General features: G+C 37.2%; 3 protein-coding genes across 8 annotated transcripts; all 3 read left to right on the forward strand.

The window, feature by feature from the left end:
- Window positions 1–377: 377 nt before the first annotated feature.
- plagx (pleiomorphic adenoma gene X) lies at window positions 378–6,194 on the forward strand. 3 transcript variants are annotated; one of them, XM_077218514.1, is made up of 5 exons: window positions 378–615; window positions 1,815–1,891; window positions 2,689–2,721; window positions 2,889–2,946; window positions 3,057–6,194. In XM_077218514.1, the coding sequence occupies exon 5, from the start codon at window positions 3,097–3,099 to the stop codon at window positions 4,234–4,236; it is 1,140 nt and encodes a 379-aa protein (XP_077074629.1). In that variant the 5' UTR covers window positions 378–615; window positions 1,815–1,891; window positions 2,689–2,721; window positions 2,889–2,946; window positions 3,057–3,096; the 3' UTR covers window positions 4,237–6,194. The 3 variants fall into 3 exon arrangements, with proteins under 3 accessions (XP_077074629.1, XP_077074630.1, XP_077074628.1); XM_077218515.1 differs by lacking the exon at window positions 2,689–2,721; XM_077218513.1 differs by lacking the exons at window positions 1,815–1,891; window positions 2,689–2,721.
- Window positions 6,195–6,792: 598 nt separating this feature from the next.
- On the forward strand, window positions 6,793–9,446 carry trappc6b (trafficking protein particle complex subunit 6B). The gene is made up of 6 exons (XM_077218535.1): window positions 6,793–7,104; window positions 7,239–7,306; window positions 7,586–7,703; window positions 7,840–7,923; window positions 8,860–8,953; window positions 9,161–9,446. Exons 1-6 carry the CDS (start codon window positions 7,027–7,029, stop codon window positions 9,190–9,192), a joined length of 474 nt encoding a protein of 157 aa, XP_077074650.1. The 5' UTR covers window positions 6,793–7,026; the 3' UTR covers window positions 9,193–9,446.
- Window positions 9,447–10,082: 636 nt separating this feature from the next.
- tpx2 (TPX2 microtubule nucleation factor) lies at window positions 10,083–20,746 on the forward strand. Of its 4 annotated transcripts, none has more exons than XM_077218498.1 (18): window positions 10,083–10,235; window positions 10,842–10,968; window positions 11,298–11,444; window positions 11,957–12,074; window positions 13,491–13,565; window positions 13,639–13,686; window positions 13,811–13,933; window positions 17,249–17,358; window positions 17,462–17,625; window positions 17,716–17,884; window positions 18,012–18,150; window positions 18,244–18,460; window positions 18,552–18,647; window positions 18,727–18,897; window positions 18,993–19,139; window positions 19,325–19,436; window positions 19,664–19,851; window positions 20,362–20,746. In XM_077218498.1, exons 2-18 carry the CDS (start codon window positions 10,860–10,862, stop codon window positions 20,470–20,472), a joined length of 2,244 nt encoding a protein of 747 aa, XP_077074613.1. In that variant the 5' UTR covers window positions 10,083–10,235; window positions 10,842–10,859; the 3' UTR covers window positions 20,473–20,746. The 4 variants fall into 4 exon arrangements, with proteins under 4 accessions (XP_077074613.1, XP_077074614.1, XP_077074615.1 ...); XM_077218499.1 differs by having other exon boundaries at window positions 19,685–19,851; XM_077218500.1 differs by lacking the exon at window positions 13,639–13,686.
- The last annotated feature ends 392 nt before the right edge of the window (window positions 20,747–21,138 follow it).

The following is a 21,138-nucleotide window of genomic DNA, read 5'->3' on the forward strand; positions in this document are numbered from 1 at the left end:
AGTTTGTCATATTCGTCATATTCGTAGCTAAAAGTTGCACTTGCAACTAGTGCAACAAACATTTGAACGTTGTAAATTAGTCGAAAGATGATATAATAATTGTATCTTGTCAATTACAGTAGGCTATTATTAATGATAATAATAAGACGATACCTATAAGTTAATTTTCAGAAAATTTAATTGTTCTTTATCTGTTAAGTTGAACTAATGCTTAATGTTTTTGAAAATTGCTATTCTACGAAATTTAGATTAGTTTTTTAGTTTATTTATATAACTCAAGGTAATGCGATGTGAGTGTTTGGGATATTTTAAATGGTGAAAAATAAGAGTGAAATCCAACCCTGAAAGTTGGCCAAAGTGGCTGACGTCACGTTCCCACAATGCACGCGCCCATCAACTCGAGCTCGAGCTGCTGCTGTGTGTTTAGAGGGAAAGAAACAGCAGGCCCGAAAAATACACACATTATTGAACAAAAAATAAAGTATCCACTACGAACAGTTCTCGAGAATTTATCGAGATATGGCTGAGAAACGATTTTTTTTATTTGCACCCATGTGAGGTGTAGAATGGAGAATGCATGTGAAATGCAACTTTTGCGGGGATCAAAAGTTTCTGGTGAGCACAATACTGTTTTTATGCAAATGTTATGAGTGGATTTAGGACCGCGTGGACTGTTTGCATTGATGTTCGAATGTTTGAAACCCACAGAGAGTTTGGTTGATAGTATTTTTAGACTTTTGAGAAGACACATGTGTGTCATTTACCCATTTAAGAGGTTTAAATGTTGCGTGCATGAGCAAACAACATTAGCTACGCGACACCGTTAGGGTATTTAATGTATTTATTTTAAAAAAATGTTTTAACATGAAGGAAAACGTGATTGGATAGTCTAATCTGTGTTTCTCTTTATTACGGATCCTTTCGATTTGACCATTTAATCATGTTCCGCGGTTCTTGAGATTTTGCTGAGCGAAACGTGCCACGGGTTTCTGACCCCAAAACGTGCCAGGAGTAAATATACAAAAATATGCCAGTTAAATCATTAAGTTTTTTTTAAGCCATAAAGTTATTACAAAACAAGACACAACTTTATAAAGGCCTATGAATATAATAAATTTATTGCAGTTTGTTTAATATTATTTTAAAATAATCAGATTTACCTTTAAAATGTACCTATTGACATTTGAAAATGTCATATTTGCATGAAAAGGGGAAATGAAATGGGGAAAAAAATGCTGTTACTATGTAATTAGCATAGCTACTTGATTGTAAGCCATTTGTGATTTTTGTAACACTAAAACAAGGTCTCATTTGTTAATATACATTACCTAATATGAATTAAAAATGAGCAATATATTTTTATATAATTTATTAACCTTTGTTCATGTTAGTCCACAGTGCATTAACTAATATTAACAGATACAACTTTTGATCTTAAAAATGTAATAGAAAATGTTGAGATTAATGAATGCTGTAGTATTCTTAGTTTAACTAATGTGGTTAACTAATGTTAACAAATTAAACCTTATTCTAAAGTGTTACTGTAATTTTAAATATTCAAAGCTGATAATAAGCAAACATGATTTTTTTAAATTAGTTATTGTATTATGGCAATTATACTCTCTATCTACATGAACAGTTTTGTTTTAAAGTTAATACATAGAAGCACATTTTGTCCCAACTGAACTCTCAAACACCTACATTTATAACATTAAAACTAAATCTGAATATTGAAATAAAATAGTGCGGATTTATGTGCACATTAAAAATACTTGAAATGATTGCTTGAATGATGTCCATCCATTCTCTAAAAGGGAGGGAGTAATAGTGGACATGCATTTTCCGGAGGTCTGTCAAGATAATGAATGTGCTTTTGTGAGACTTGAAACAGGTAAACAAACCCTTTATAAATGTCACTAACCAATCATCATGACGTCCCTTTAGGGTGTTTTTAAGTTTCTTGTGTTGAAATCTGCTACCATTCAGAAGCAGGTTGGTTCAAAGTCTGCACTGCATTGCCATCAAGCACTTCAAGGTTTTGTTTAATTTGTATAAAAATACAAAAGGTTTTATAAATAAATAAATAAATAAATACAAAGTTATTTTATTGTTCAAATAAATCTCTAAAATTACACAAAAAGAGCAAATCAATTGCAAATCCTTTGTTTGTATTGTTTTTACAGTGTTATGTTATTAAATTAAACAAATTATCTTCATGATTTGAGTAATTTGAGATTTATTTTATATATATATTTATTATGAAAAAATTCCAAATCAGAAATTCTCAAGTGGACCTTTTTACTTTTCAGAAATATTATGTGTTCTCTAAATAATATTTGTTGAAAGGAGAAAATAGAAATGTATGTATGTATGTGCTCCAGGAATTTTAAAACAACTTATTGTTATATATATAAATGATTATCAATTATATTGCATACATTGTTTTTTTTTAATTGTTTGTTTGTATAATCTAACAACATTATGGCTGTACATTTACATACATATTTTTAAATAATCGTTTTTGTTTGTTAGTTTACCCAAAAATGAAAATTAATTTACTCATCGTTCTTCTGTGGAACACAAAAGTTATTTTGAAGGATGTTGGTAATCAAACCTTTTTGATTACCATTATCTTCCATTGTGTGGACATTTTTTTTTTTCCAAAATGACTTATTTTATGTTCCACAGAAAAACATCATTCAGGTTTGGAACGACACAACGGTGAGTAAATTATGACAGAATTTTTTTTTTTTTGACAAACTCCCTTTAATGAAGCACATAAATCCATTGTGGCTTAGTTTTTTTTAGATGCACATATGCATTATAGAACCGTATGAAAAAAAAAAAAAAAACATCCTCAACAGCTGTATCTTTGTGTTTGTGTGCAGAATTTTGAACATGCAAAAAAACCACCAAGAAAAATCACCTGTTGGAGTTTCTTCTCAGGTACTTGTGAAATGCTTTTGCCTTTAAAACAAATGTATGATTGACTATGATTGTATTCTCTCTTTAACCTTAAATTCTTGTGGTAACTTATCTTCTTTGGCATTTCCCAGAGTGACATATGCCCTGAAAACTACACATATAAATGAGAAAATGTTCCATGGTAAAGACCAGCTGAACGGACATCTGCAGAACCACGACCCCAACAAGCAGGAACTGCAGTGTGAGGAATGTGGAAAGTGTTACAACACTCGCCTGGGTCTAAGACGCCACGTGGCCACACATGCCACCTCTGCCGCCGGTGACCTCACCTGTAAGGTCTGTCGTCAGGTGTTCGAGAGCATGCCGGCATTACTCGAGCACCTGAGTACACACACTGGCCGGCCGCCCCCGGGGACTGTGGTTCGGGAAAGGAAGCATCAATGCGAGCGGTGCGGCCGGCGCTTCTTCACTCGCAAAGATGTAAGGCGCCACGCAGTAGTACACACCGGCCGGCGGGACTTCCTGTGCCCGCGTTGCGCCCAGCGATTCGGCCGTCGTGACCACCTCACCCGACACCTGAAGAAAAGCCACGCGCAAGAGTTGGAGACGCTGCCGCCGATGCCCATTAAGGAGGAGCCTAGTCCCACCATGTGCTCTGTCGGATCTCCGAAAGATGCCACAGAAGCGTTTTCCATGGCCATGTTCAACCCGCAAGGCTTCCCGAGCGCATCTACCTCAGGGGTCAATCATCATCATCATCACACGATGGTGTCTGGCCCCCTGTCCAGCCCAATGGGTGCTGGCTGCTACCTCGAGCCAAACAAGCCTCCGCCGCAACAGTACCAACAGGCTCCCAGATATCAGCCGAGCTGCACTACCTCATATCTAAAAACAGAGATGGAGAACTTCTTGACAGAACTCCAGTGCGGGCCTATGCCGCCGCAGGCCGCCGTGGCAACTGCTGTTTCCCGGCCGGGCGACCTCCTTCCCGAGGGTCTGGGAGCTCAGAGTGCCCATTTCACCCTCAGAAACTCGGCGTTCACCTCCGCTGAGCCGCCTACCACCTCCGCCAACATGGACCTTTCGCACCTGCTGGGCTTCCTGCCGTTCGGCCTGCCTCCCTACAGCACTCCCCTGGGATACTCCACCACCACCAGCGCCGTTTCCCAAAGCCCTACCTCTCAGTTCTCTGGGCCACTTACCTCATTTCAGCCACAGTCACTGCATGAGCCTCAGGCTTCAGGGCACTTAAACCAGCTCTCTGGTTTCTCACCAACTCTACCTCGATTCCATCAGGCCTTCCAGCACTGATGTTGCCTGTGTCCACTATGACCTGCCAGTCAAATTCAACAAATCTGTTGCGTCATGGCCAAGTAGCTTAAAGGTAATGAACTGGATACATTAAGTGGGTGCGAGGTCTTCAAATGGATCCTGTAGAAATAGACGAGATGATGACTAGGATAGATGGAGTTTTGCTTTTAGAATAGTTTTAACTTTGTGGTTTTTCCTAGAGGGTCTTCTGAGTAACTGTTTTGTAGCGCTAAATGAACTCATAAAATTCATGAAACTGAAAAGTTAGCAAAAAAATACCTCAATATTTTTGTCTTGAAAGGAAAATAATGCTATTACAGTGTTCTCCGTTGTAAAATGAAGCACTTTTTTATCAACGGCACTTCTGACTAAAGGTGTGGTCACATTTTTGTTGCTTTGTGAATTTTTGCCAACAAAAAACTGTCATTTAAATAGAAATCCACATGGGGATTTCGCATGAGGGCGAACGATTTTTCCATGCAAGTTTCAGTTGGTCAAGCAAATTTGCCGCATTGACCAACAGAAGGCTGCTTGGTGTGACACTGACTTCTGTGAAAGCGGTGCTTCATACATCTGCACTATTGACAAATAAAATTGTTTTGCCTGTGAAATTTCACCGAAAATTCACTAATGTGATCGCACCATATAAGTCAAGTTGAACTGTGGCCGTAGATGTAACTCTCAGCTCACGGTCACACAACACAAAAAACCTACCTCTCTAAGCTGAACTCTTGTCATGAAAAGGATTCAACCATTTGACAAGAAATGAAGCAAATCCTCACGCCAATTGCGTGAAGAACATTATCTCGTTTGTTTTTGTTTTTTTAGAAAGCTCAGTGGTTTTAGTTATGAAAACTTTAGAGTCAGGTTATTAATTAGCATTTAATTAATTAGCTTGTGTTGATTTTAGACTTTAGATAAAAGTTTTTAGGTGCTGTTGTATTCACATCCTTAATGCTTATGAAAGGAATCACACTTATGTGTGGAGACTCGGCTCCTGTAAATCCCCATCTCTCTCTGTTCATTCCAGAGTATTATGTAAGTGAAATGCAAAAAAATAAAAAGTATTGTTTATTGGAATTAAAAATCATCATAAGTGAACACTTGTTTAAAATTAGCCCATCCTGACAAATTCCCAATATGGGAACTAAGTATAATATAAACTTTTTTTGTTGTTGTTTAGTAATAAACAAGAATTAATCTTATATATCGCTGTAAAAAGTATCTTGGGCAAATAATTGGTAATTACACAAATTATTCTCACATTACCAAGTTTTCCCGAATGTTTTGCCTGGATTCAGTATTTTCAGACAAATTAAGCTTAGCCCAAACCCTGTTATTGCTGAAGCACTTGTATCTCTCCATGCAAAACCAGGAGCACTGTCAGGAGAAAAAAAAGGTTGGTTTTTTTTCATGTAAATTTGAATGGCATTTTAGCACTGCTTCACTGTCTATTCTTTTGGCTCAGTGTTATATGTACCAGTGACCTATAAGGTAACTGATGGTATATGTTGTTGTCAACTCCATTTTGTTTATGCCATCTGAAGGCGTGAATTCATTTCATGAGATCCTTCTGTTCCTCCCAATTTGTTAGTAAATCATAATCACAATCATTACAAATCATGCCAATGGCATTTCCTTCTTTGGCTGAACTGAACTGGAATTGGCCTCAACTCAACTGTGATGTTTAGACTCAGACTGATCTACCTCAGTGAGATGCAAACTGTGCACAGCTGTACTGTACCTTCAGTGAAAAATGTAAAGTTTCCATGGCTGTTTAGCTGGAGTAAACAGGTGTTTTACATCTTTAAAATTCCAAGCATTGGCATTTTTGTGTTTCAAGGACTGTTTGTTTTCATAAACATTCTGAAAGCAAAAGTGAATGAGTGAGAGATGAAGGTGCATGCAGAAACAATGTTAAGGATGAATTAAAAAATAAAGCATCTAGTAGAACTTGAGTTTCTGGTGTTTCATTCATTATTTAATGTTGGTAAAACTATTTTTTTAGCAAGCCCAGTGAAATTTCAATATTTATGACATTTATATTTGGGTTATACTTAGGTGGCTTTTAAAATACATTTTAATTCGAAATGTTAACTACTATCATGGTTGCATGGCATTGCAACAGGCTACTGAAAATATTTAAAGGGTCAATGATATATAAAAGATGAATACATAAAATTACAATGATTGTAAATAAATTAATTTACAGTTTTATACATCTAGCGTTTCTATTTTTTTTATAACTGAACCACTATTTTATAAAATACAATATAATAGTATAAACACTAATGTATACTATTAGAACTGCAAAAAAAAACATTGGTACTAACGTTACATTGTGTTCAATACTCAATTGTGCAATGGTATTGATAGTTTGTGAGTCCTCAATTTAGTAAAAACAAGCAAGTTGTTGATTGTAAAAGTCGATCGGTTGTTCGTGACCTCACTTTTCCATACTTAATTCCCGCTCTTATTTGTAAATCGAGAGAGAAATAGGTTTCCAAATAAAACGAGAGAAAAGCATTTTCACATTCAGGCAAAAACAAGGGCAGCTAATTCTCAGGCAAACAGGAAGTGGAAAAGATGTGAAGAAGGACCCTATTTATGTTTATAACAAGCAGTCGAATACACTGGCGAAATATTTGAATTTAATTGATATATTCGCACAATGAATGGCACCTGTTTTCTAAAGTAGCAGCTGATTTATACCGGTAGTCAGTTTGTGGTAGTACGTCCGTTGTTTGTCGCCTGTCAGTTTCAGTCTGGCTTTGGCTGAACTGACTTGAGATGGCAGACGAGGCTCTCTTTCAGTTCCTGCACAGTGAAATTATTCAGTATGTCAACAGTGCAGAAACTGGGGAATCGGTAAGAGCTGGAGATATACTGAAAACACTGTCACAGAAACGTAGAATAGCGTATTAGAACTGAGTAAGCCAAGCACAATAATAAAGCTACTATTGTGGGAATGTTGAATTAATGTAGTGTATTTCTGTGCACAGGAGAATGGACGATGTGTTTCTAAACTTGAGAACATGGGGTTTCGTGTGGGACAAGGACTTATTGAGAGGTATCATAGCAGATATTTACATCCTATTCATAATTCAATCAGATCATCTGATGATGACATCCTATAATCAGATGTTATGCTTGTGCAGTTATTTTTTTGTTTTGTACTAGAGCAGATTGTCACTTGAATATATACAGACTTTAAATCTGAATAAGTAAATGGGTTGTTTTAAATTAGTTCATAGAAATGTTATAGACCGTTTAATTAGTAGTAGAAAAATATATACATTTCTTCTTGAGAAGATGTATCTCTCTCAACAGCTATAATTTCTGTTTGCAGGTTTACCAAAGACACGCCACGTTTCAAAGATGAGCTTGATGTCATGAAGTTCATCTGCAAAGATTTTTGGACCAGTGTTTTTAAGAAGCAGATTGACAACCTGAGAACAAACCACCAGGTGTGTACAATATCATGGAAGTCCAGCTGTTTTTTTAATTTATTTTTTTATAACAAAAACACAATTGTTATGTCAATTTCATATAACTTAGCTTAGTGAATGTCTTTATTGAATAACATGACAAAATTGTTTGTAGGGTATTTATGTGCTACAAGATAACAAGTTCCGTCTGCTGAGCCAACTGTCTGCTGGCAAACAGTATCTGGAACATGCGCCGAAGGTATAAACATAAACAACATATTTTAAAGTGAAACTCAAGAACCAATACCTTTAACATTTCATATCATTATATATGTAATGTATATTTAATAAATATTTATAAAATTATCTTTATGCATACATTATTTGATCTAAAATACAGAAAAACTGTAATATTGTAAAATATTATTACAATTTAAAATAACGTTTTTCTATTTTAATATACTTAAAAATATATATAAATTTTTTTGATGCAAAGCTGAATTTTAATCAGCCATTACTCCAGTCTTCAGTCACATGATCCTTCAGAAATCATTCTAATATGCTGATGTATTATCAATGTTGGTAACAGTTGTGCTGCCTAATATTTTTTTGGAACCTGTGATACTTTTTTCAGGATTTATTGATGAATTATAAGTTAAAAAGAACAGTAATTTTTCAAAATAGAAATATTTTTTTAACAATATAAATCTTTACTGTCACTTTTAATCAATTTAACACATCCTTGCTGAATAAAAGTATTAATTTCCTTCAAAATATTTTTTTTAATTACTGACCCCAAACTTTTGAATTTTAGTGTATATTGTTACAAAAGATTTATATTTTTATTCATCAAAGAATCCTGAAAAGAAATATCACAGGTTAAAACAAATATTAAGCAGCACAACTGTTTCCAACATTGATAATAAATCAGCATATTAGAATGATTTCTGAAGGATCATGTGACTGAAGACTGGAGTAATGGCTGATTAAATTCAGTATATCAAAATAGAAAACCATTTTTTAAAATTGTAATCATATTTCACAATATTACTGTTTTTTTCTGTATTTATGATCAAATAAATGCAGGCTTGATGAACATAAGAGACTTTTCAAAAACATTTAAAATAGTAATGTTTCCAAACTTTTGACCGGTACTGTATATATTCTGGTGATTCTCATTTATTTATGTCTACAGTTTTTAGCCTTCACCTGTGGACTGGTCCGAGGAGCACTTTCAAACCTTGGTGTGAAAAGTATAGTCACAGCGGAAGTATCAGTCATGCCTGCCTGTAAGGAACAAATTATATGCAAAAAATATAATAAATAACTACTAGATTTATTGTACTTTTTCCTTTTATGATATTACTTAATCTGAAACTGATCAGCAATGAAGTTGATTGAAGTTATTTTTCCAGAGTTCATGTTCTCATCGAGCTCTAATTAATTGTTTCTTGTGTCCCTCCATCCCTCTTTCTCTGCACCTTGTTTGTTCTTAGGTAAATTCCAGGTGATGATCCAGAAGATTTGATTCACTACAAAGGAGTGTATTGCTCATAACATGTGCATCTGTTTTATTGCCTTGTCATTTTTTATTGCCTTGTCCATTTTATGCTAATGTCACTATGATTCTACTGTCACTACTGGCATTAAAAGTGTTTTGGCATGCATCGTCAAGCCTTATTGTACTGTATTTTGTTAGTGTTTTGATATTATTCTCTGGCCAAATTCACTTTGTTTTGAAAATTAATTTGCACTGATAACATTAAAACTGGAATCCTGGTATGAGTTTGTGGTTCATTTTTTGGAAATTAATAAATATTGGGAATTAAGATTAAATGTAGGAAAAGGTTTGATGTTAACAATAATGATTAATTTGGTAACACTAGTTAACTATATTAGTTCATTTGAACTGACAATGAACAATGCCAGCATTTATTAATCTCAGTTCATGTTAATCAGCATATACTAAAATATTTATGAGGTCAAATGTGTTTACATTAGTTAATGCACTGTTAACTAACATGGACATTTTTATTAACTAACATTAACGAAAGTTAATAAATTGTGTAAAAATGTTGTGCAATGAAATAAATTGTGTAAAAATGTTCATGCTAGTTAATCCATTATCAACTGTTGAACAAATTATACCTTATTGTAAAGTGTTACCAATGTTTTTAATAGCAAGTCATAACAAAAAGATGACTTTGTAAAACCGTAGAAGACTATAATCCGTATAAGTAATAATCCGTATTTAAAACAATTACTGATATGTTTAAAACATTACGGACAATTTTTTTAAATGTCCTTCGTTTATGCTGCTCAGCTAGTGACGTGGTTATTGCGTTCTAAAACGTCACAAACGCGGAGCTAATAGGAAATGAGACGCGCAGAGTTAATCACTCTGATTGGCTGGTTTGTAAGTTTTAACGGCACCAACATTCAAACTAAGCATTCCCTTCCCGTCGGGTTGTTTGTGACTGCAGGATACGAGCTGTCTGCTGTTTAAACATTGTACTATATTTTTTTCAGCCTTTCAGGTTGCGATAGGAGACAGAGGCATTAATTTGAACTGTAAGTGCTTATACATTTTAATGGGTTGTGATATTTTATTTGACACGACTTCTGCGTTTAAGTAAATATTAACGTTAAATGTGTGCGGTCGTTTTGGGCCGTAACTTAACTTCATCTTAGAAAGCCAAGCTTTTTATTGTTTGATGTAATAGAACTAACGTGAACAGTTCCTGAATTGAAAGTTTATCTCCTCGTTTTATTACTGCGTTCTTAATCCATATGAATATATTATTTAGACTGCGATTGTTTTAATTTTAGCCTTTTTTCGTGCTTACGAGTAATGCAAGATAACTTACACAGACTTCCATTTCATAACAACTGATTTTCAAATGATAGTGTAAAATGCTAGTCTGTCTCTTTAATTTTACTTATAATATTGATACTTTATAAATAAATATTATATCCTTAACTAGTCGATACTGCTGCTATTACAGCCTAAGTTAACTTTAACTTGGGCCTTTAGTCTGAGATCGGCCATTAACTGCCGTTTTGCGCCACTCTGTGCAGGAAATGCAGTTCCAGTGTTCTTCATGTCCATTTATGATTTATTTTATGTGAAATATTGTTATAGATGCAGTTTGACTGTGTAAATACGTGGTTTTGCAGGAGATTCGCACTGTGAATATGGAAGGGGGCTCTGCTGATGCATACACATGGGATGCCCCTTCTCATGTTATAGAGTCTATAGATGATTTTGTCCTGGACCCTCAGGATAATGCTGACCAGTGGTTTGGTAAGGCTTTTCATTCTTTTTATGTAATATACATATTTTTGTTACCATCATGAATTGTGATATACATAAAATAGTGAACATATTGTTAATTTTAGCAATTATATTTCTAACAATATTACCCAGTAGTGTGACTTGCTGAACACTTTCAGCATTATTTTTCACTGTATTATTGTATATGCAGGCTTGGGGTATCAGCAATATTGGGACTTTTATTCGAAATATTTGTATTTATCAGAATTTGTTACACAACAGGTCCACTGAAAGGACCTCGTGAAATCAAAAAGTTGATTTAAACTGGTAAAAATGTCTTTGTTCTGTTTTAATTTTAGAATTGAAGGCAGCTCCTAAAAGCGGTGCTGTGGAACAGCTCACCACCCCTTTACGGACTGCAAATCCTTTTGAAGAAAACCATGATACTAACAGGCCCACAGCTTTGGTATCTCCTATGGTCAAACAAGTTGAGATGACAAGCTCAGGTTGGAAAAGGCTGCATTATTCACTTAGAAATCTCTCTTAAGTCTCTAAGTAAATCTCTCTCTCTCTGTTTTGGAATAAATAATAGTGTCTTTTTATCCCATAATTCTAAAATTGTAAGATCATCGCACTTATTTTTAATTTCATGGTGGAAACAAGCTTAGGTACTTAAGGCCTGTTTACACCAAGAATAACTAAAAAATATGAATAAAATTGTATCCATATAAATGCATGACTGTGTTGTGTTTATTATAAGTTTTTGTTGCCTGTATTAAATGCTCAAGGTCTTTAAAATCAGGTTGATTCTGATCGGCTGTCCATATTTTCATCAGCTGGGAAAAAATCTGAAAGTGATTTTATCTATCGTTATAATAGTTGTTGTGCACTTCCCTATTCTCAGAATTGGAATGATTATTAAAACTTAATAGTTATTGTCCTTGGTGTGTACAGGCCTTTAGAAACCATTTGAGAAGGTGTTTTTGCATGTCTATTCTTAACATCTGCTCTGCTTCAGATGTCACAGAAAGCTCCTCTACAGAGGTCCCATCTAACATAGTCACATCATGGGGGAACAGCAGACCTACTACAGCTCCTGGCCAGGGCCTGAATTCTGTTCCTGCTCAACCACGCAGGTAAAGTGAAAGTGAAAGTGACACGTGATGGCCAAGTATGGTAACCCATACTTGGAATTTGACCTCTGCATTTAACCCATCCAAGTAAGTGCACACACATTAGGAGCAGAGTAGTGAGTAGTGAACACACACACTGCAAACGTGGATACACACACCCGGAGCAGCGGGCAGCCTTGAGTGGCGCCCGGGGAGCGATTGGGGTTAGGTGCCTTGCTCAAGGACACCTCAGTCATATTCCTGCCGGTACTGGAATTGAACCAGCAACCTTTGGGTCACCAGTCCAACTCTGCTACCATTAGGCCATGATTGCCCCAGGTAAAGGGATATCTGCTTATTAGAGATGCACCAGTCGACCGGCCAGAAATTGGAACTGGATGGTTTTTGCTCCAAACACATGATTTGCTTTCTTCTTTTGGCCGATCTCTGTTCCGGACTTGCGCACAAACTGCGTTGCGATCATTTTATCATTTACCTAAATGTAATTTATGTGGAAATATTATGAAGTCTTTAAACAGGACATTAACACAGGCCAGTGAGAGAATCTGCTGAAGACAGGTGCTAAGAAGAATAGTGATGTGCGAGCAGAGAAAATACTGTACCAAGCACAGCAAGCTCACGGGTTGCGATGCCTGAAATGTATATTTTTTATTATAATATATAAATATAGCTCTAAAAGCAACTGTCTATCTTCAGAAAACTTTCAATGGCATTTTCTTACCTCTGTATAATGCCTGTTTATAAGTGCCTTTACAACTAGTCTCAATTTGTTCTCACTCTCTTCTAACACTAGCTATGTCTCCATCCATTTTTATACTCATAAATTCTTAAAATGCACATTAAAACGTATACGCTCGTTTGGGTTGGATAAGTTTATCCGATAAGTAAAATACGGGGATAAACTACGATGGAAACACATTTATCGACTAAATTCCCTGATGCACATAAAAAAATCATGTGACTGCGATGGGATGACACGACCAGTGTACTGATCTCATTTCACTGTATATCTGAAAACCTGTTTGGGTTTTTCTCAAATGCCTGAGCAAAGTGTTTTCAAAATGGTTCGGTATAATTCCCTCCAAGAACTCTTACATGACCGCATTCCCAAACAGCAGCAGCTGCCTTTGAAAGCAAGATAACATGTTTATTGCGTTCCGTCTGCACGCTTTGAGACGCAAGTAATTTATTACAGGCCTGTACAAAAATTATTATATACAGTGGATTCTCCTACTTTTCTTAGTGATATTCAGCACCAGTTCATCAGTAAGAAGTATTTGTTCTCTTCGACTCACTGTATTGAAACAGTGCTTTATTCGCAAATTTTTTATGCGATATTACAATTTTGCGCCTAAGTTAAATTCGCAACTTTGAATGGAAACATGGCTACTATAAGTTTACTTTTCTTCCTTTCTGCAGAGTGTCTAAACGGCCAGTGTCAAGAAATGAAAATCCTACAGCCATTTCAACACCACCTGTTGTTAAGAAAAGCAGGTATGTGTTCCTGATATTTGGATCCATTGTTTATTACAAAGTGCTCAATTAGCTGCTTTGTCTTGCTGCATAGAGTTGTACCAACTGCCACTGTGAGGAGAGTATTTGATCAGCGGCGAAGGTAAAACTAGAGGGCACCTAATGGGGATTTAGTAGACTTCACTGGTGAACTGGCTAGTAATGTGGGGTGTTACTGGAAAGTAACAATATTTTGTGATTTTTACTGTTGTTTTATCTCCTCATAGAAGCTCAACATCCAGAACTGTGCGACGCAGTGGTGCTGGTGCAAGGAGCAGTGTCCGGCTGAGGAGCAAACCAGCCATTGCCGCCAACACCTCAGATACTGCTTCTGCCTCCAACAGTAAACCGTAAGAGAATCTTATTAGACTGCATACAGTTAGCAAAGTCAAACTACGCTACAGTTCAAATATTTATTTATTTAAGAAATTTTATTTAGGTAGGATTCATTCAAATTTTTTTTTACCCAATTGTTTACAAAAGACTCTATTCAGGATTTTTGATTAAAAATTCAAAAGAGCATTAATTTAAAATAGTTTCCAACAAATTGATTTAAAGGGCACCTATTATGCCCCTTTTCACATTATGTAAAATAAGTCTCTGATGTCCCCAGAGTGTTTGTGAAGTTTCAGCACTGAATGCCCAACAGATCATTTTTTACAGCATGTTTAAATCGTCACTTTTTGGGGCTCAGAAAAACGCACTGTTTTAGTGTATCCCTTTAAATGCAAATTAATTGTTGCTGCTGACGAGCTCGCACTCCTTCAGGACAATCTCTTCTCTCAGAATGATAATATCAAAACAGAAACTCTCAGTAGCAGTGTTTATTTCGACCTAGAGTCGGACAATAATACCTACTGAGCCAGAGAATTTATGCTGTATGGAAATAGAACGGGTCTAGTTTAGTCACGGTTCTAACTTATTTTTCATCTCGTTTTATCCACTATTAGTACAAGCCTGTTATAGTGGACCGTGTCCGAATTAGAGGATGACACGGGAGTGGATTTTCACTCCTGTCCCGTCCCACTCCCATAGAAAGAAATCTTGTCCCGTCCCACTCCCAGACCAAAGTTTAAAAAATAATCCCATCCCATCCCGCTCCTGGTAAATTGACTCCCAATCCCATCCCGCTCCTGTTTAAACTGACTCCCGCTCCTGTACCGCTCCCATATACGGCAATTTTCGCTTGATGAACGAAGCGATGCTTGCCTGATTCTTTCCCGAATTTGCCTTGCAAGTGTGCTTCTTCAGACTGCTCGTCCCTGAATCACTTGCGTACTTGACTAAGACTAAGCATGTCTTACAAGCAGCGTACATTGTGCTATCACCGTCACATTCTACTCTCATAAACTTAATTAATATTTCAGACTTTCCGACCAGTTCTGTGAACTTAATAGACATGTCATTACTTCTGACTTTGCGCTGTAAATCATTTTTTGCCACATCGACTTCTCCGCGGCTGTTAGCTCCCATCACTGCTCTTTGAATTTCGGCGGTAAGCCGTGACAAAAAGCACTGATGGCTTCTGGGACGGCTGGGTCGTGTAGTTATTTTTTAATTGCGTTACATTGTAGGCGTATTAAAAGGAAACTACAAAATAATGCATTTACTTTTTTCTTTTTTTGTCGTCTTTGCTATTGGTTGATTCCCGCTCCCGTCTGCTCCCGTTAACCATTTATCCTGTACCGTCCAAATCCCGTGATTGATAGCAAAGATGACTCCCATCCTGCAGGAATCCCACGGGAATCCCGTGACCCGTGGGATTCCCGAAAAAATGTCAGCCTCTAGTCCGAATGATGGCCAAAAATATACTGATGTGTTCAATGAAGTTTATTGTATCTCACATAAAAGATGAAGCGTTAATTTTACTCTAGAGAATCACTGTAAGAGCTGTATAAACACCGTATAAGAAGTGCGCATTAAAGTGTTACGCTGCTTTTTCACTGCACCCGACAAACGACAGCCGTCGGACCGGAAGTCATTCATTTAAATGTAAATGAAGACTGCTATGTTCATTCTTGCATCCATCAACAAAACACCTCAATCGCTTAGAAGACATTCTTGTCTTAACCTGCTCTGGCATCAAAACAATGGCGGACTGTGTATCATACCTGCAAACTTGTCGTTTTTCGGCGACAGTCGCCATTTTCTTGGTCAATTGGGTCATTTACGTGAATCGTGTAGAACCGGGGAGTTTTTTTGGGGGGTGGGGGGTAGTAGGCCATTTTTCCTGCCGACCAAAATTTCGTTATTTCGAATGTAGGCGCGTTGCACGTGGTAAACGCGCTCATAATCTGCCGGAGCCACCACAACATTGACCAACATCAAAAGGCAAGCCGAACGAAACTGCTCGTTTTGTCTGGTTGACGGACAGTTTATCAGTTTGGACCAAAGCAGCGCGAGCCGATCTTGATCAAGCGACACTGTTACTACACAGCGCTAATAAGAGATCCAGTAAAGGAAGCATTTGAATTGGCCACAGAAGTAATAACATCGCTGCGACTCCTGCGAGATCTAGTGAGAAACATTCACATTTGTCCGTTATTAACGGATCAAACAGCACTGACGTGGAAACTAGGTAGAAACATTGTGCCATGAATGAACTATTCAGATCAGACCACAGATCAGCAACATTCACCATGGATTTACTGTAGTAACACTTACTGCAACCATGGAAGTTTGGCAGGAATAGTAGGCTATAATGCCTTCAAGTAACATAACGTCGGTTTTATTTTGACATTATGAATACAGTTGCTGCCCTCAAACTAATCTGAACTAAAATAAACCTTTGTTTATAACTACTACAATATTACATTTCTTAGGAGCATATAAAACAAAACAGTTCCTTGGAAAAAATGAAGAGTCAATTATAGCTCCAGAATTGCTCAAAGTAAAACAAATATCATACTTTATGATGTTAGTTTTAATTTTAAAAAAGAATAAAAAAAATTAAATCAAGAAAATGACCTAAAACCTGGTAAACAGTAATTTCTAACAACATAGGGCTATTTAGATAAACAATCTGGCGAGCAAGTTGTTTTAGGCTAATACGCCAACAGCAAATTTTTGTTTAATAAAGCGCTCAGAAATGTGTTGTTTGCAGAAATGTGCCCCCCCTCACCCCACTGTCACCTTTTTCACTCTGAGGAGTTTGCAGGTCTGGTGTATAGCTCACTCTGGGATGGTCCATGCTAAAATTGCTGTGTCAGTCAACAGTACTGGGCGGGCTTGTACAAAAGTATGTCACATTGCCTCGAATCTGAGACGGTGCTTATGATTTATGCGGATTTTAAAAAAAGCACTGGGTGGATTTTTATCATTATAGTGTGGTTGTGTACACGCACTGCCAACACTCATTTGTTCAAACGCCATGTAAAAGTGAATTTTGCATAATTGGTGCCCTTCAAGCAGCACAACTGTTTTTCGACATTTATAATGAGATGTTTCTGGAGGATAATTTGACACTGGATTAATGGGTGCTGAATATTCAGCTTTGCCATCACAGGAATAAATCAGTTAAACAGTTTTGTAAAAAAAAATTTTTTATTGGTAAGGAACTGGAACTCACCTTAATGTCTTGTCAAAAGATGTATAAAATCTCAAAAGTATTTTTTTTTTTTTTTTAAGTAAATAGTTAAACTCTATATGTTGTCATTGAACTTCAGACAGAAAAGCACAGAGCAGCAGGAGCTCGAGCGCATCGAGGCTCTGCAGAAAGAGGTGGCAGAACATCGTCGTAAGAACGAGGCCAGCTACAGGGCTGCACTGGCAGGAAGTGAGTTTATGGCAAAACTTAATACATCTACTATTTGTAATGAAATACTGCCTTTTTCATTTTGCATTGTTTTTTAATTTGTTGTTCTGGTATCTTCTGAAAGGTCAGCCTCTTAAGAAGCAAGTGCTGTCCACCACCATTCCCAAAGAGTTCAACTTCCGCTCTGATAGCAGGCTGAAGAACCACACGGATCGAGGCTCTGCAGATGATCACTCGTACAGGGAGATAAACTTCACCTCTCAGCTCCGCAAGCACCCATCTTCCCCTGTGAGTGCCATCACTAGGATGGGTCTGGAGGATATGTTGGATTTTTAAGTTGCTTGATTTTGAGATTTGAATGCTGTCGTCAATTTGTAGTTGAAGGCTCCAAAGGGAACAACCATTCCCAAACCCTTCAACCTCTCCAGAGGCAAGAGGAAGCATGATGAGGCAGGAGCCTACGTGCCAATGGCCCAGCAGATTGAGCAGTTCCAGAAACGCACACCCACCCGCTATCACCTGCGCAGTCGCCAGAGCCAGGAGAGAGGTGAGACCCTGTTTCTGGTGGCTTTGAATATAGTTAGCATTGCATTCTCATAGCATTAAATAAATAAAAAACGATTTATTTCCTCTAAAATATGATCTTTAATTTCCCCTTTTGACTAATTTTGCAGGACCATCACCAGTGAAGACAGACAAGCCAAAAATCACACACCCCAAAACGCCACAGCTAATGACTCGCCAGCGACATCGTCCCACTATGGTGAAAAGCTCTGCAGAGATTGAGGCTGAGGAAACAGAAAAACTGCAGCAGTGAGCTTTGCTCGGATGTTTTGCACATACTTTTGTGCTTCATTTTAATGTGGCATAAGTAAACCTTTTCAAACTTTCCTTCTGTTCCCTCAGGTTTAAGTTCAAAGCTCTAGAACTCAACAGAAAGATTCTGGAAGGACCTCTGGTTCCCAAAAAGCCTGCTAATAAAGGAGTCACCAAGCCTGAAGGCTTCCAGCTGGAGATTGAGAAGCGACTTCAGGAGAGGCAGGCCAGTAGGAAGCCTGAGGAAAAAGAGGACCACACATTCCATCCCAGACCACTACCAACACGAATTCTGGAGGAAGTTGTGGTTGGCAACACTTCCTTCAAACCTCTTTTGAGCATGATTTGACAAATTAATGTCATTTTTATAATTCTGTTTTTTGTTTTCATTCTTAAAGGGTGTCCCAGAGAAGAAAGTTCTAAATCCAACCGTTCCAGAATCACCTGCGTTTGCTCTTAAAAACCGTGTGCGAATTGAAAGGAAAAAAGAAGAGGTAGATTTTAATCATGTATGCTTTATATATAATAATGAAACTGATATTTGAGTCTCAACTAATTTCTTTGCACCTCCAGGAAAAGCCTCCTGCTCCTATTAAGGCACTTGCTGTGCCCCACTTCCTGCCCTTCCAGCCCAAACCGCCAGTCAAGAGCCACGTAGAAATGTGTCCTTTCTCATTTGAGGAACGTGAGCGTGAACGAAGGGTCATGAAGGAGAAGAAACTGGAGGAACTGAGACATGAAGAGGTATTTTATTTTTTCTGGACCTGAAAGTGTCTTGACACCAAAGACCTTCATAATTTGTACTATGCCTAAATGCACTGCCTCGCCAAATCTTACAGGTGCCAAAGTTCAAGGCCCAACCCCTTCCTGACTTCCATGAAGTGCACCTCCCTGAGAAAAAGGTAGCAGAGCCCACCAAACCTGCTCCTTTCAAGCTGATGGTTGACGAACGAGGAACTGCAAAGGGAGAACGTTGGGAACAGATGGTAAGATCATCTTTTGCCATTTCTCCTCATCCATTGCTGAATGTTATGTTCTACTGGACCACACACATCCAAAGTGTTGACTAGTTAGCCAGTGGAAAAATCACTTTAAATTTGTTGCCTCTGCTTTTAAGTGTTATTACAGTCTGTATTTTAACAGGTTCATTCCATTTAAAATGTTTCCCCAGATGAAAGAGGAGTTGAAACGTCAGGCTGAATCAGCATGTTTTAAAGCACGGCCAAACAATGTAACACACAAAGAGCCATTTGTTCCGAGGAAGGAGAATCGTTCAATCCTAGGTATGCTGTGTTTGTGGTGGATGGTTTTTGTGATCTTACCACTTAGTATTGTACTGTCTCCAGTCTGAACTTTGCTTTGGCTTGTTGGCTCTTTTTTTTATATATATATATAGAAGTGCACAGTTAACTCCAAAAACAACTCTCGCTTCCTTCCAACTTTCACTGCTCTCACCTCTCCCTAACCGCTTCACCTGGTCCTCTTTGTTCATATTTGGCACTTTCTTAAGCCAATACTACTAATTCTACAGTTTCGGAAGGCTTCCATTTGGCGACGGAGCAGAGAGCCATGGAACGCCTAGAGTTCGAAAAGGAGATGAGTGAGAAGGAGTCCCTGAAGGCTCGCATGGAAGAGGAGCGGGCTAGAGAACGAGATGAGCAGGAAAAGGCGGAGATTGCAAGGCTACGTCAGGAGCAGGTAAGAGATTCCAGACGATTTGTGCTAAATCAGAAGCACTTGTTTTTTTGGGGTTTTTTTCTTCCTCCCCTGTAGGACTGGAAATTCAAATCTTAAAGGGATAGTTCACCCCAAAATGAAAATTGTCACCACTTACTCACCCTCAGAGTTACAAACCTAAATTGGTTTCTTCTGTTGAACACAAAAGATATTTTAAAGAATGTTGGTAATCAAACAGTTTACGGTAGAAATTGACTCCCATAGTAAGAAAACAAAATACTATGGAAGTCAATGGCTACCGTCTGGTTACAAATATTTGAAAATGGTTAAAATATAATCTTTTGTGTATAACTCGTACAGGTTTGGAACAACTTCAGGGTGCGTAAGTGATAACTTTTGTTTTTGGGTGAACTATCCATTTAAGTCATCTGACTTATTTGTGCGAATTAGTTTTTTTTTAATCAGTTTTTAGTTGTTTGACATTGAAAGTTACTTTATTTTTAATTGAATCTTTTTTTTCTTCTTCAAAAGGTGCGAAAGGCCCAACCAATAAGACGCTACAAGCCGATAGAGCTGAAAAAGAGTGACGTGTCCCTCACAGTGCCCCAATCTCCAAACTTTTCTGATCGTTTCCGCATGTAAATGCAGAATACGGTTACATTGACTTTAATTCTACACAGTTCTCTTAATTCTTGTTTTATATCACTCTTTGATGTCCTTATGAGTATTTAGAGTAGTTTTTTATCTCTGTTGCTGATGCATTAATCCTTTGTGGTCAAGTAACCCAATTTTACAGTTGGGTGTGATGCCTGCCCCAGCTTAATTTCTTAACTTTTCCTGTGTATGCGGATTCATTTTTCTGTCCTTTTTTAGCTTTTTTTCTGTATCTCAAAATAAAGAGACTTTAGTATATAAATGCTGTGTATGTGGTTAATGATTAGGGGCGCAACTCCAATAAAATGGTTGATATTTGGTTGGTTGATTAATTCTATAGAAGCAGGTTTTGCTTAATAGTTCACTTAATGAAAATCATGTTATTTACTCACTTTCAAATTGTTCCAAACTTGTATGAATTTCTTTCTTCTGCTGAACATTAAGGAATATAATTTGAAGAATGTCAGTAACCAGACAGTTGATGGATCCTATTTGACTTCCATAGTTGGGGAAAAAAAATATGATGGATGTCCGTGAGGTACATCAACTGTTTGGTTACAGACAATCTTCAAAATATCTTCCTTTGTTTTGCAGAAAAAAGAAATTCATACAGGTTTGGAACTGTAATTCAGTGAAGGGCAGTTTTTATTGCAT

Source organism: Siphateles boraxobius, unplaced genomic scaffold (genome assembly GCF_051911475.1).
Source record: "Siphateles boraxobius isolate OS27281-9 unplaced genomic scaffold, OSU_SipBor_1 77, whole genome shotgun sequence".
NCBI classification, from domain to species: domain Eukaryota; kingdom Metazoa; phylum Chordata; class Actinopteri; order Cypriniformes; family Leuciscidae; genus Siphateles; species Siphateles boraxobius.

Bases quoted from the DNA above. Each gene is read 5' to 3' on its own strand.
- plagx (XM_077218514.1), top strand. From the start codon at position 3,097: ATGTTCCATGGTAAAGACCAGCTGAACGGACATCTGCAGAACCACGAC.
- trappc6b (XM_077218535.1), top strand. From the start codon at position 7,027: ATGGCAGACGAGGCTCTCTTTCAGTTCCTGCACAGTGAAATTATTCAG. The intron at 7,105-7,238 runs GTAAGAGCTGGA...TTCTGTGCACAG, and splicing joins GTGCAGAAACTGGGGAATCG to GAGAATGGACGATGTGTTTC. The intron at 7,307-7,585 runs GTATCATAGCAG...TTCTGTTTGCAG, and splicing joins GGACAAGGACTTATTGAGAG to GTTTACCAAAGACACGCCAC.
- tpx2 (XM_077218498.1), top strand. From the start codon at position 10,860: ATGGAAGGGGGCTCTGCTGATGCATACACATGGGATGCCCCTTCTCAT. The intron at 13,687-13,810 runs GTAAAACTAGAG...ATCTCCTCATAG, and splicing joins GTATTTGATCAGCGGCGAAG to AAGCTCAACATCCAGAACTG. The intron at 19,140-19,324 runs GTAAGATCATCT...ATGTTTCCCCAG, and splicing joins GAGAACGTTGGGAACAGATG to ATGAAAGAGGAGTTGAAACG.